Here is a 15592-nt window from a genome sequence, read left to right as displayed (position 1 = left end):
CGCTAGCGAGTGGGCACAAGCATGCCTCCAGCAGCATGCCTGCTCCCACAGGATTGCTCTTGCAAACAGTCGTACAGGTACGGCGATTTGCGGGAACAGATACTGTGTATATAACTGTGTATAACGGCGGGTGGTTGGCAAGTGTTTAAAGTGGAAAAAATTTTAAGCTAAAAATACCCCCGGGACAGTCAGGGCTAGTGCATTTAAGCAACGATAGCCTCTGAGCTGTCCCCTGTTTCACTTACCTGTAAGAAGAAATACTTACCTGGAAAATGTCCAGCGCTGCCATCTCAGGTGTGGGCGGCTGAAGCCGGAGCGTCCCTTTTCGTGTCCTCTTTGTGTCCTCTTCGGTGATGTCAGAGTCCCAGAATGCCCTGCTCGTCACTTCCGGTGCAGGCACGTCATCCCTGAACAGCTTCTGGGCATGCCCAGAAGCTGTTCAGCAGGGAATGACGCGCCTGCACAGGTAGTGACGAGTGACTCCGGTGCAGGCACATTGACTCCTGGGATCGATGACGCTCATCTCCCAGGAGTCAATGCAAGGAGGAAGTGACGTCGTGGGCCGTGTCCGCAGAGGGAGGAAGAGGAAGAAAGGTAAGTATATTTTCATTAAAAACAAGGTAAGTGAAACAAAATTTTTTTTTTAATTATCCAATTCTTTTTCAGGTTCATCTAAGCCAGTGTTTCTCAACTCCGGTACTCAGGGCACACTAACAGGCCGGGTTTGCAAGATAACTGAAATACATCCCAGGTGATATCATTTGCTACTCAGTGATTGCAGTATTCTAGTCTGCATCTCCCCAAGGTAATACTTAAAATCTGGCCTGTTAGTGGGCCCTGAGGACTGGAGTTGAGAAACACTGATCTAAGCTAGCGGACAGTGCAAAGATAGTTTTTAGGGTGGAACTCCGCTTTAAATAGCATTCAATTGTACTTGTTTTTAATATTGAAGACTTTTCACCACTCAAAGAATTGGGTTCTTTGATTCAGATAAACTAAACTTAGGAAACTACCTTGAAAAACAATCTTCAATGCTACAAAACAAGTCCATGCGAATGTGACTACTACTACGTTATATATATGTCCACAAGATGGTGCTATAAATATAGGCAGAAAGTTACAAATATTTTCTCCTCATATGGCTCCAAAGTACAGAATAAGCAATATAATCAGAATTCCAACTCTTCCTGTGCCACGAGTACTAAATTGTAGTGAATTTGATCAAGATAAGGGTATTTTCCAATGTAATTGCTGTAATGAAAAACACAAGTTTTTTTTTTGTCTAACGTGTACTGTTATAACGTTTATGAATGTATCAAATTTTTTTTATTGGAGAGCTTTGAAAAAGTAGAAAAAAGAAAAGAGAGGACGCACTGGCCTAGTGCAATATCCAATGTATTTATTACAGAAATAGTGATAAAAGAATATAGATGGAAAAAATGAAAGAGTTATATATCCAAACTATGGACTAATTATTAGGGAAAAAAGAAGGTGTGTAATAAAGCTGCTGCCTCCACTTAAACAATTACCTAGGTAGATTTTAGTGTGTGATAGAGAATGTTAGTGGGTGTGGCGCTGCTTGTGCTGGATGTTTAGCAATACTCAGTGTGTTGATACACCATATTTGTGGCTCATAATATTAATACGTGCTATACATAAAACATATAACAATAATTTAAAGCAAATCACAAAAACTCAATGTATAAAACAATACTATGTGACTCAGTGAAAAAATGACACATGCATACAAATAATATAAAAACTTTCAGTTTGAATCAATAATAGTGACTCACACGCAAAAGTGACATGTGCATGCACACAATATAGTAACAGTCTTTGAGTTTGATATTGCACAGAAATCCAAAAATGTGCTCTGACAAAATATTCCTGCCGTTGTCTTTATTCGTGCTCCCCCTTGTGTACCGCACTCACCGGAAAGCTCTCCCCACCAAGGGGTATCCAGCATTCACAACACCAGTGGCTGTATGTAATCTCCTTTGCGCAATAGATGGCTGACACACTATATTCTCATTCTCCAATTACCCCCCGCGGTATCATACATGTGTAAGAAATGAAACATCCGTAGCATAAATCCATGGTTTCAATGTTAATAAGAAACACTGGTAGTGCACTTAATTTATTCAGTAAAAGCCAAGCAGTAAAAAAATCAAAGAATCAGGAAGTCCGGAACGCAGATGCGCTCCACGGACTCGAAAACGGAAGCGATGCAATGACGTTGTGGCTCTGCCCTCTGCTCACATAGTGAAAGCTCATCAGGTCACCTATGTGGCTATTCATTAGTGAATGACCACGACCTCTAACCGAGGGAAGGGGCCCTATCTAGGACCCAACTGGCTAACACGCTTTGAAGGACTGACCTTCTTCTTTAGAGCTTGTTCCATAGGTGTGCGCACAGGGTGTGTCAGGTGTGCCTGGGCACACCCTAATAACCCTGTGTGGAGCAGATTCACCCTGTTTGAACCACTGATATTTCAGCAAAGCCCCCTAACGGCTCCTACAATTTTTATAAAAAATACAAAAAATAAAATTGTAAAATATAATAAAAAATAAAAACTACTGACACCATCCACTGCCCTCACACCACTCTCTGCCCTACTGACAGGGTCCACTGTTTCTACCGACACCATCAGTATATATACACATGTATGGGTTTGAGCTTTGAGGTGCACACACTAATGCAATAGGCTGTGCACACCTATGGCTTGTTCTGATGCCGTACACGCTTCAGGTGTATATGATACTGCTCCACTGAATTTAGTGCCACATTGCATATGTTGCAAGAATAACTTTATAAACAATATATTCTTCCCTTACATCTGGGCTGGATCTTGGAGTAAGGTGCACAGCAGGAAGTATCAGTATTGTTTATGTTTAGAAAGGTATTTCTGTCTTCGGTGAGAGAAATAGACCTTTCAGAGGGCATTAAGGAGCAGCTATTCTTGCAATATATGCAACATGGTACTAAATTCGGTGGAGCAGTATCATGCACATCTGAAGGGTGCACGGCATCAGAACAAGCGTAAGATCACAGGACCATGAATTTTGTATAAGTGGGTATAACAAACTATGTTCACAACAAGGAAAAATAAAGATTTGGTGGGAGCAGGTGGAGAGGTAAACACTGATGATTTTTTTTTCCTGGCTGGAGTTTAGCTTTAAACACGTCATTATGTGAAACATAAGTAATTGTAGTAAAAAGTATTATATTTGTAAGAGGTTTAATCTGGCTATTGATGAGTCGAAATCCGTCTGGTTCAGCACAGAGTGGATGAAGTTCAATCCATGTGTAGCTGCTCCTGCTCAACTTCTGTTGAACTGGATTTTTGACAATTTTGTTTCTCTTAGCGGCTGCAGTGCTGATCAGTGTATTCAGACATGGGAGAGTCCCGCTGTGAGAAGTGAGAAGGATTCCTCTATCAACCTCGATTGTGTGGATGGAGGAATCTGTTTAATTTTTTTTTCGTTCAGCCCGCTGGATGAATGAAAAAAAATCATCCATTTATTGCCAGTCTTGGTTAGTTGTAAGCCACCTGCTTCCTCCTTCTACTTCTTTTCTTGCACGTTGGGCAGCTTCCTCTATAGCAATGATGGTGAACCTTGGTACCCCAGATGTTTTGGAAGTACATTTCCCATGATGCTCATGCACTTTGCAGTGTAGTTGAGCATCATGGAAAATGTAGTTCCAAAACATTTGGGGTGCCAAGGTTCGCCATCACTGCTCTACATTTGGGGTGCCAAGGTTCGCCATCACTGCTCTACATTTGGGGTGCCAAGGTTCGCCATTACTGCTCTATAGTACTCCAAGATTACACCTTTTAGCTTCCATCGCTCTTCTTCTTGTGTAGCAAAAGTCTTCTGTGTTTTGGACCGTGCCTTTCCAACTCCCCTAAGCACATATAAACCAACGTTGAAGCTTCTTCTGAACAAACTGTACATATGTAGGTCATGTATACTGTCACATATAGGTCAAAGTGTTGTGCACCTGTACAGATTCTATTTCATATTGTTTGCACAGTATTCATACCACATGATGTACATATATGCACACATCAAACTCTCTGTATACAACCACGTAACTGTGCCACACCATAAAGAAACGTCTAAACTGTGAGATAGAAATAAATGTTTCCACCCAACCTGTGTTTCTGGAGTGAGCATTTAAAAGAGGAATGGAGTTAAGCATTTAATAAAAGAATATATGTTTTGACTGCTGTGAAGCATAGGCTCATTTATGACCAACTAATAAACCAATACCTTGCCCCCAAAAAGACATGGAAGCTGATTAAGTTGGAAATTGGGCAAGGCCATAGCTTATTGAAAATAACAACTTTCCAAACGTACCAAACAACAGTGCCAGTCACAGTTATACTGTGAGCATCCATAAAACATAAACTTACATAGTCTAAGAGGCCTTTCCTTACCATCAGTGCCAGACAGACATTAGACTGAGCAAAATATTTACCAAACAACAATGCCAGTCACAGTTCTACCGTGAGCACCCATAAAACATAAAGTCACATAGTCTAAGAGGCCTGTCCTTACCATCAGTGCCAGACAGACATTAGACTGACCCCAGAATTTAACTTAAAGTGGAGTTCCAGCCTAACCGCACACTCAACAGTCCCACGGTCCAGCGATGCGCCGTCTTCTCCCTCTCTGCTCTGCGGCGCCGGCATCACTGATGTTAGCACCCGGCTGTGACAGTTTGCGGCTTCACAGCCGGGTACGCACTGCACATGCGCGAGTTGCGCTATGCGTCGTGATTGGCCGGCAATCTTCTGGGACCTCTGACATGTCCCAGAAGATTGCAGGGAGGGAGGGAGAGAGGAGAACTTCCGCTCAGGGCGCCGCAGCGCTCCGAGCGGAAGTGGGAGTGGGTACCTGTCAAAACTAGGTACCCACTCCCCCCCCAAAAAAATGACATGCCAAATGTGGCATGTCAGGGGGTTAGGACTATTTAAAGCGGAAGTTCCACTTTTGGGTGGAACTCCGCTTTAAGAGCATAGCCCATAAAGCAACATCAATTGCTGGCAAGGTCAAAACTGCCAATAAACCTATGACAAAACATCACAATGGGCGAGAGGGTGGGCAACTCTTGTGACAGTTAAATCTCATCAGAACAGTTGGATGTGCCCCAGCGTAGCCTTTCCTAGGATTCAGGCTCCACCCAATCACCTTCAGGTCTTTGTAGCCAATCCTAAGGGAGCTACTTAACTTCCCTTTTAGGTTCACACCCATAGTGATGCCATGCTTCCAGCAGCCAAGGCTCCCTTTCCCTAAAGGAGGTTCAAGAGGCTTTCATTATCCAGAATAAACATAATCAGATATTACAACTCTATAACAAACTATCAGGGCTTACTGTTGGGTTTTAGAATTTCTATATTATGGAGAATGCAGAAGGAAGATTGAAATGGAATGGGATCTTGTTGTTGGAACTCGCAAGAGGTATAAATGGTCAATGGATGACTGAGCCCACCAGACTCCAAATATTAAGATTTCAACACTTTTATTTTAACCCACCCTTTTTTAAACAGGGGAGGCGCAGACAAATAATTTCAGGTATCTGGTGTACAACATTAGCTTATTTTCATATTAGCATTGCTCTTGGCATACATGGTTAATAAACATTGTCAATAATCATTTGGGCATCTAAATAGAAAGTGGAGAGTGCTTAGGTGCTTGATAACAGATAACCAAACTCATTGTATTAGTTGTCAATATTGTAGATTTTTGTATTATTTCCAGTAAATGTGACAAGTACGTCAATAAAGTGATTGTAAACCTTAAAACAACTCATTTAGTTTAAAATAGAAATGAAAGGCAAAACATTTGTGTATAGATATAATATCGATAGATAGATAGATAGATAGATAGATAGATAGATAGATAGATAGATAGATAGATAGATAGATAGATAGATAGATAGATAGATAGATAGATAGATAGATAGATAGATAGATAGATAGATAGATAGATAGATAGATAGATAGATAGATAGATAACAAAAAAACATTATAAATACCTTTTTTCCCTTTTTTATAAGTGATCATATAACTTCTGTTCCCAGCTGCATAGAGAGCTGAGGGGAGAAAAAACAGCAGTAAACTGATCTTACCAGTGAAAGGCTGTGCAGCTGGTGTGTGTCAGGACAAGCCTGATCATTGGAGGAGAGCACACTGAGTTCCCAGCATAGCTTGAGAACTGAGCTAGAGTGCTCTTCTGCTTGGTGTGGTCAGTTTTTGATAGAAAAGCAGAGGGAATGGTAGTAGCACCAGTGATTTCACACAAAGGAAGCAATACCAAAAGAACAGAATACTTTTTCATACAAGTACATGTTACAGCAGGCACATATCAGGAATATGAAATGTTGGGTTTACAAATTTTTTAATGTTTAAAGAGAATATACCAGCAATATGAGTGCATGAGTGCATGTGTGTGAGTGTGTATTGGAATGTCGATGAGAGTCAGTTAAAGGTGTTGTAAAGGCAGAAGGTTATCTTAATGCATTCTATGCATTAAGATAAAATGCCTTCTGTGTGTAGCAGCCTCCCCAGCACCCTTCAATACTTTTTTGAGGCCCATCTCTGTCCAGCGATGTCCATGAGTCCCTTGGCTACCCGGGACTCTCCCTCCTGATTGGCTGAGTCACAGCAGCAGCGCCATTGGCTCCCGCTGCTGTAAATCAACGTCAGTTAGCCAATCAGGATAGAGAGGGGCAGGGCAGAACGGTGGCTCTGTGTCTAAATGAGCGCAAAAGGCTGCAGCTCGGCTCGGGTACCCCATAGCAAGCCGCTTGCTGTGGGGGCACTCAACAGGAGGGAAGGGCCAGGAGCAGCAAAAGGGGACTCGAGAAGAGGAGGATCCAGGTTGCTTTGTGCAAAACCACTGCACAGAAGAGGTAAGTACAACATGTTTGTTATTTAATAGAAAAAAACACGGGACTTGATATGACTTGATATGCTTACACATACAAAAATAAAGCCTACAGCAATACAAGCTTACACACCTCGGCATTGTCTTAAGTAGTTAGTGCTCTGTTCACAAGAGGAAGAACAAGTTCTGTTAGCAGTTACATAAAAGTAATATATTATATAGTAATAATGTACAGTAGAATATAATTATTTTTTTGTTTAGCATGTGCTATGGATTATCTCTTTTTCATATTATCATGAAGGGCAATTAAAAAAAAATACAAAAAAAAAACAATGATTGAACCATGGTTTTCTTCATTCTCCCCACAGCTGGAGTTTGTATGAAGGCGAAGACTGTCGTGGAGAGCAGTACATACTTTCTGAGGGAGATTACCCAACAAGAACCGCCATGGGCTGTCAGGGCTTTAGCACAATACGCTCCCTCAAAAGGGTTCCTCTTGTACGTATGCTACTCATTTCTACTCTGCTGCTTATGAATGGGTTTCTTTTGGTTCTGCCCAATCTGATTAAACAAAGAAATGTAGACAATTTGGATGAGATTGCATTATTGGTAATACTTACATTTAATATACTTGAACCCCTTTTAAAAAGAATATAAAGCCCAGTGTCAGCCAAAACCCTGTTATTTTTAGTTTTGTATAGTATAGGGCACAGTTATAGCCTGTGTCCCTACTAAGCAGATTTCCCCTCATTACCTACTCTTTCTGACACCTGTCATTTGAGATTAGGGGAAATCCTGGGCTGTGGTCAGCAATAAGGACAATGCAAAAGTTTTAACCCTTCTTATTTACTTACTTTTCTGTCTGACACACATAATTCAGACTGTAAATTTGGCCATACACTCATCGAATTTCAGCTGGTTTAGCAGGGATCTGTCAAATTTTGATCAGTGTGTGGTGGTCCCTGCTCAACAGGATGTGATCACTTGATCCACTTTTTGTTGAATGGACATGCAAGGAAACTTCTGTCTATTAGCAGCTGTTAAATTGATACTGGATTCACTGTTGGATAATATTTTCTTTTGCATACAAGACTTCCTATACTGCTACAAAGCCTATTAGAAGTTTTATTACCCACTTGAAGCCAAGGCCTATTTCTGACATTTGTTGCTGACATTAAAGTCATTATTTTTTGCTGGAAAATTACTTAGGACCCTAAAACATATATATATATGTATATATTTTAGCAGAGAGACTAAAGAATAAAATGGCGGTCGTTGTAATATTTTATGTCACACTGTATTTGCACAGTGGTATTTCAAACAATTTTTTTTGGGAAAAAAATATACTTCAATTCATTAAAAAGAGAATAAAACAATTTTAAATAGATACCTAACATGTCACGCTTTAAAATTGCGCACACTTGTTGAATGGCGACAAACTACGGGATTTAAAAATCTCCATAGGCAATTTTTAAAAAAATTTTTAACGGTTACCTGTTTAGAGTTACAGAGGAGGTCTTGCACTATAATTATAGCTCTCGCTCTAACGATACCATTGTGCAGTTTGAACACTTTACATTTACAGGCGCGACTTACGTATGCGTTTGCTTTGGCGCACGAACACAGAGGGTTGGGGCACTTTAAACATTTTTTTCCTATTTATTTTATTAATTTTTATTTATTATTACTTGTTTTTTTTTTGTTTTTTTTTTACACCGTCCCTTTAAAAAATAAATTTCTTTTCACTTTTCTTGCTGTCACAGGGAATGTTAACATCCCTTGTGACAGTAATAGGCAGTGATGGGTACTTTTTATGGAGGGATCTCAGCCCAAACCCCTGCTCTGGACTTGAAAGTTATTTAAAACGGCAAGTTTAGCGTTTTTGAATACTTTGGATTTTTTTTTAAACTGGTGCCGCTGGCTGCCGAATAAACCAGGAGTGACGTTGTGATGTCCCTTCTGGGTTACTACATGCGAGACCAGATCAAAGCCGATTCCGGTTTTGTTCGGGTCTCTGGCCAGTCAGTGGACACGCCAGCTGGTGGCTTGGGTCTCCTGGTGAGACAGAAGAGCCCGGGTGAGCTGCGGAAGGTGGTGAGAGGAAGGGGGGATGTCCCCTCCTGCTGTTTGTAATAACAGCCGAGTGACTGCTTAGCCACATTGGTTGTTATTACAAGAAAGCTGACCATCAGCAGCTTCAGGCATCACCCCGGTACAACCACTTGAAGCCAATGGCCTACAGGTATGTGATCTGGCAGCAAGTGGTTGAAGCAGTAATAAACCCAAAAGCAAACATTTTATCTATTGCAGCTTACCAATTCTTAGATGTGATGGCTGCATTTTTTTAGGCTTTCTTTCTTCTGTTTTCTTTTCGTGATTTAGTCAGTAAGTCTGTATCTGTTTACAGGGATGAAACAAACCGTGTAATACTATCAGGGGTGCTTACAATGATCAGCTTTTTTTCATTTATGTAAAAACTTATCCCAAAAGAAAAAACTGTTTTCTATACAGTGCTGTGAAAAAGTATTTGCCCCCTTCTTGATTTTTTTATTTTTTTTCAGATTTGTAACACGCAAGATTCAGATCATCAAACACATTTTATTTTACACAAAGATAACCCGAGTAATTACAAAATACAGTTTTTATATGATTTAATTTATTAAGAGAAAAAAGCTGTGACAAATATGCAAAAAAAAAAAAAAAAAAACAGGTCATGAAGAGGAGCGGCTTGCGAAAGGCCAATTTTCGACCTCGCGCACCTAAATCAATTTTTATCAAAAGGAGAAGTTCAAGATGGAAGCATTGTCCCTGATTCACAGGGGGTCCAGCCAGGTGACTGACTCATTTCCAATAGACCTAAAGAGGCTTACTTTCATGTGCCCTTTGTAGAAGACTTCCGCAAGTTCCTTTGGTTCCCCGTAGGTCAAGACCATCTCCAGCTTGCTTTTCTACAATTCGGGCTTCTAACATCACCCTGTGTGTTTTAAGGATCTTATCAGTTGTTGAGGTCTTGATCAAAGCAAGGAGCATACACCTGCATAGTTACTTGGATGTTCTTCTCCTACTGTCCCAAGACAGAGGGCAGCTGCTCCTCAAAATTCGGCTGGTGGCTGATTCTGGAAAAGAGACACCTGGAGCCCACTCAGGCTCTTGTGTTCCTCGGGCTCAGTTCGATATTATCAAGAGGACCATTGCTTTGTCTCTGGATCCTGATTTTCTGGAACAGAATACTCCTGGTCTTGTCTTCTTCCCACCTGCGTGCCTTTCAGTGTCTAAAATGATCGACACTATGGTGTCTATGGATCCGATGGTCAAGTGGACACTCCGGAGAAGGCGGCCCTTCCGGTAGGGGTTTCTCCAGCAGTGGGAGCCAGGAAGCAGAATTTAGGTCATCTACATCTACAAACTGGTTAATTTGCTCCATTTCCTGGTTCACAATCACGTCCGATACCACCAATATGGGATTAGGGGCTTTCTGCATGTCGGGGATAGCTCAAGGCAGGTGGGACTATTAATTTCACAAGATTTGGTTGAACATTCTGAAACTACGAGCAGCCTTCTGCACCCTACAGGCATTTCACCATAGAACGAAAGGAGCGTCAATGCTCTTAGGCTAGTCAACACTACAGCGATCTCTTACATTAAAAGACAAAGAGGGACTCACAGCCTGTTCTCTATTACAGGATGTAGAGTCAATTATGTCTTGCTCAAAGGAATCGAGAATACATCTTAGACGCTTATTTCCCTGGAGTCCAGAATATTTTAACAGACTTTCTTTCCAGAGTCCAGTTGAAAAACAAGGAATGGTCTCTACATGTGGAGGTTTTTCAGGCACAGATGCACTGACAGATCATTGGAAATGCAGCGGGTCCTGTGCGTTTATTCAAGTCCTGGTCATCCCCGGGTTTCTATGAAAACCCTGAACAGAAGTTGTGGAGGTAGTGGCAGTGATGCCTTATTGGCCAATTAGGCCATGGTTCCCTTGCTAGCACTGTTCAGCTACCAGAACCCAGTGCTCCTTCCCATCAGGCCAGACCTTCTATTACTGGATGCTTTTCTCCATCCATGTGCAGCACGGGTAAGTATGACAGTCTGGTTCTTGAGATTGGAAGTCCTCGGCTGCTCCTCCAGACTCATCTCCTCTCTGTTGAATGGTAGGAGAGTGAACACAAACAAATTTTAAGGGAGAATCTGGTCAAAATCTGTGCAATACATGTCTGCTGTTGACAGATCATGTACTGATCTAGAAGTTCTAAATATTCTGGGCTTCCTCCAGTTGGATTTAGATCTGGCTCTATCGATCAGCTCTTTCGGAGTGCAAGTGTCAGCTTTATCGGCCTGCACAGGTGTTTCCAGGTCAAGGCATCTTTTCCTGTCCAACAATTCTTCAAGGGAGCAACTAGGTTCAGACCTCAGAGTAAGCGGAGGTTTTCCAAATGGAGTCTTCCTCTTGTTCTCAACTCCCTTTTGGGAATTGGAGCAGAGTGTTTTATGGCTGTCTCTGTTAAAGGCCTCTCTGTCATGTTCACTTTTCTCCTGGCTATCACGTCTGCATTAAAAAGCCTCAGATTGATTCACTGATCATGGAGAACTTTTCTTAATGTTCTTCCAGTTTGAGTGGTGCTTTTACCTGTGCTTGACTCAATTCCTAAGGGTACATCAGTCTTTCATGGGAACCAAGAAATTGTTCTACAAACCTTTGAAGTACTAACTTGCGTCCTTTAGACGTGGGAGAGGTTGCACTGTGGCTTAATTGGTTAAAGCCCATGGCTAGTAAACAGGGAATTCTGAGTTTGACTCTCAGCAGTGCCTTCTTTTGGTTCTAGGCATCTCTCAGATATTGTGAAGTTATATCTACAAGCTACAGCTTCCTTCAGGCTTCAGAACGCCTGTTTATTTTTTTTGCCGGAAAGGACGAAGGGAAAAGTGCCTCATCTAGGATGATAGTGGCATGGATTGTCTGGGCCATCCAACAGACTGACAGAGCCGAGGGCTTAGCTCCTTTGGGGATGGCGACCGCTCAGTCGACCAGGAGTGTGTCTACATCCTGGGCTGCTTTGCAGCATGTAGTTCCCAATGAAATCGGTAGGGCGGTCTTATAGCCTTTTTTAACCACTTGCCGACCGCCTAACTGTAAATGTGCATCATTACTTTACAGTTAAATACCGGGGTTATGACTGCAGCTAGATGCCCTAACCCCGTAATCCTTTTTTTTTCCTTAGATGGTCAGCTTTCTGATAAAAGTGTCCTAGCTGCAGATTCGCCACAAGATCACTTTTTCTCTTACCAGATCTAGTGCGGCCAATGTCTAGGCAAGAAGTCGAGCAAGATAGCCCCCAGTCGGCTCTATGCCCGTGGAGGACCAGGGTAACCTCTGGCGTCAATTCCTGTTTCGCCTTTCCAATCCAAGTGCCTGTATTATCCTGTTTAGCCCTGATGAAGGGGAAGTGCTAAGCCCCCGAAACGCGTTGGTTGTTCCAAAATAAAAATCTTTTACAAGCAAGCTTGTACAAGCTGGTGTGGCTCTCCCATTCTTTCCAAACTTCAACTTCCTGTTTTCAACATCATTTTTTTTTTTTTTTGGTAAAGGCAAAATTTCATTTTTAAAGGTAAATAGGAGATCTGGGGTCTTTTTGACCCCAGATTTCTCCATAAAGAGGACCTGTCACGCTTATTTCTATTACAAGGGATGTTTACATTTCTTGTAAAAGAATTAAAAGTGATCTGAAGATTAAAAATTACAAGGGATGTTTACATTTCTTGTAAAATAATTAAAAGTGATCTAAAGATTAAAAAAATAAATAAATAAAATGAAAGGGACACTGTAAAAATGAAAAAAATAAAGTAAAATAATGAAGAAAAAAGTTGAAAGCGCCCCATCCATCCAAGCTCGCGTGCAGAAGTGAACGCATACGTAAGTCGCGCCCGCATATGTGAACAGTATTCAAACCACACATGTGAGGTATTGCCGCAATCATTAAAGAGAGAGCAATAATTATAGTGTAACTCTGAAAAGGTAACCTGTGAAAAATTTTAAAGCATACCCTATGGAGATTTTTAAGTACCGTAGTTTGTTGCCATTCCACGAGTGCGCACAATTTTAAAGCATGACATGTTTGGTATCCATGTACTTGGTGTAACATCATCTTTCACATCATACAAAAAAAAAAAAAAAAATGGGCTAACTTTACAATTTTTTATTGCACAAATACAGTGTGACATAAAATATTGCAACAACCGCATTTTATTCTCTAGGATCTCTGCTAATAAAAATATATAATGTTTGGGGGTTCTAAGTAATTTTCTAGCAAAAAATTATGATTTTTACTTGTACACAATAAATGTCAGAAAAAGGCCTGGTCTTTAAGTGGTCTGCATCAAAAATGCATGCACAGTGTTTTCTATGTATTCTGAAGGCCCTAGTTCACACCAGTGCAATCAGTTCCAGTGCAGTCAACAAAAGTAAAATGTGCTGCATTTTTTTGTACGTAATGCAGCAAAACATATGTAAATGCACCAGAATGCATGTAAACGCACCAAAAGTACACTGGCATGCACATTGTCATGACATGTTTCAAGTGTCAAAATAAAAAAGAAGAAAAAAATGCACTGGAATGCATTAAAAATGCATCAAAACGTGTGCAAATGCATATGCAGAACACATCTGGAACTCCTAAATCGTGGTGAGAACCCAGCCTTTTGTACAGCCCTTTCTCCTTCTGGATGCACAGGGGCAAAAATGCAAAAACATATATTGGTTTGACTCCAACTGCCAGCAATGAAAATGTATTCTTTGTTGATACTGACTAGAATGCAAGAAGAGTACTTCTTATGAAAAAAAAATACTCATATTCATTTAATTATTACTCTATTGCAACTTGTCATGTAAAAGCTCCCCACATATTATTTGATTCTATATTATCATGAAAAGTAAAATTCTGCCTGAAAAGGTGAACTTGGCCTTAAAAAAATTTGCAAAATACTACTAACTTTAAAACTTAATTCCAATATTTTTTTTTTTTTTTTTTTAGAGGAAAGGCAACACTACATTCATGCCATGCTTTTTTCAAGGTTTAGTTACGTATTAAAAGAAATTCCTTACCTAGCTATGATAATGAACATTCCAGAGAAAATACAAGCAATGCATTTCTGCTACTATTCATGGCTAACATGGTCTAAAACAATCAGTAAACCGTTGCAGCCATACAAAACTGCAATATATTTACTGAGGTTGTAATTTTACAATTAAAGCTTGTAATAATTGTACATAAGCGCTCCACACAAGTGATTGGTCTCTGTTCTTTAAAAAAATAAATTACCACTTAAATTTGGATATTTAAAGTCACAATAGTAAAATCAGTCTGTATATGCAGTAAAGCATGACAAAAAAGGACACACAGCGCAAATGGGAATATATAAAGTAACTGGTGCCAGTCAGTTTATATATTCCGATTTGCGCTGTGTGTCCTTTTTTGTCATTTTTTTAATTACTTTTGAACAGCAGCATTTTGGATTGAGGGTAAACATCATACATCCATAGTGCAGTATTAGTACACATTTTTGATATGCAGTAAAGCATGTTTGTTATGCTCTCTGTGGAGCCTAAGGGGTTAATCCTCTGCATTGTGTAAACAGGCTGTTTGATCCTGTCTTCTGTGATCCTCCCCTTCTTCCACTGTTTCAATACCATCTCTTGATAGTACAGAGCCTTTGGAGTCACTCTGCACATGCTCAGTTTAGTGTGTATTGCTAGATAGTTTTTTCTTGGGAGGGTGCATGTGATTGTGATCAGCACAGGGCCAATCAGCACTGTCCAGACAGAGGGTCAGGGGTCCTGCAGTCTCATAGGACAGTCAGAGGAGAATGAAAACTCCTCCTACAAGCTTTAACCAGGCACTGGTAGAATTCACAAGGCTGCTATATACTGCTGATGAGAAAAGGTATTTAGCAGTTTATATTTAGGAAAATAATTGCATTTCCATGTTCTGTGAACTGTGGGAGACCAAATATAGTGAATGCAGGGTCCTGGGTTTAGTAACACTTTAATCCTCCTAATGTATAGGGTACATTGAAGGGTGTAGTGGTCTATGACTGCTCTGCTGTTTATAAGTGATTTTTTTTCTCTACTGTATAAAATGTGAAATAGGTAAGTAACTATTTGCATTTTTTTTAATCTGCACTGCTAATGTAATATTTGAAATCCGTTTTTTTTTTATTTTTTTTTTTTATTATTAGAAATGTCACATTTTTTGGGGTTCATTTTTATATAACAAAAAATTGTGTGTCACCAGCAAATCCTTGTATAAAATTAAAGACAGAATATTTATTCCACCAATGCACAGCAAAACTTTGGGGCAATTGAGGACCCCTCTCTTAGGCAGTTGTGAGTTTGATTTCTACTATAGTGTGCTGATTTTATTATATAAAAATGAACACAAAGAAATGTGTAGGTGTTTACTCTTTAATGGTTTGTTTCATGGCACCATCCCTTGTTTCACTATAGCACCTGCTTATGCTTTTTGGCCTATGGCAGTTTGGAGTGCGCTGGAACATACAAATGCATAGACAATCTTTAAGTTAGTTCCATAATATAGCATGATTATATTTAATGTTTCTTTTGTTCTTAATGTACTTCCATGCTTCTGTGACACCAAAGACACAGGTAGAAGGTAATAGGACAAAATGAAGTATGGGCACT

At 40.3% G+C, this 15592-nt stretch overlaps 1 protein-coding gene across 1 annotated transcript in view; it reads left to right on the top strand.

The window, feature by feature from the left end:
- The window catches only part of CRYBG2 (crystallin beta-gamma domain containing 2), a 221013-nt gene that overhangs the window by 192219 nt on the left and 13202 nt on the right, over nt 1-15592 (top strand). The window contains exon 18 of the mRNA XM_082248058.1: nt 7263-7392. Within this exon, the coding sequence (XP_082104184.1) occupies nt 7263-7392 (130 nt within the window). The remainder of the gene's footprint in view (nt 1-7262; nt 7393-15592) is intronic.

This window comes from Pelophylax lessonae (assembly GCF_965119305.1).
Source record: "Pelophylax lessonae genome assembly, chromosome: 2".
Taxonomy (NCBI): domain Eukaryota; kingdom Metazoa; phylum Chordata; class Amphibia; order Anura; family Ranidae; genus Pelophylax; species Pelophylax lessonae.
The sequence above is the reverse complement of the archived record's forward strand: the minus strand, read 5'-3'. Positions and strand labels throughout refer to the sequence as shown.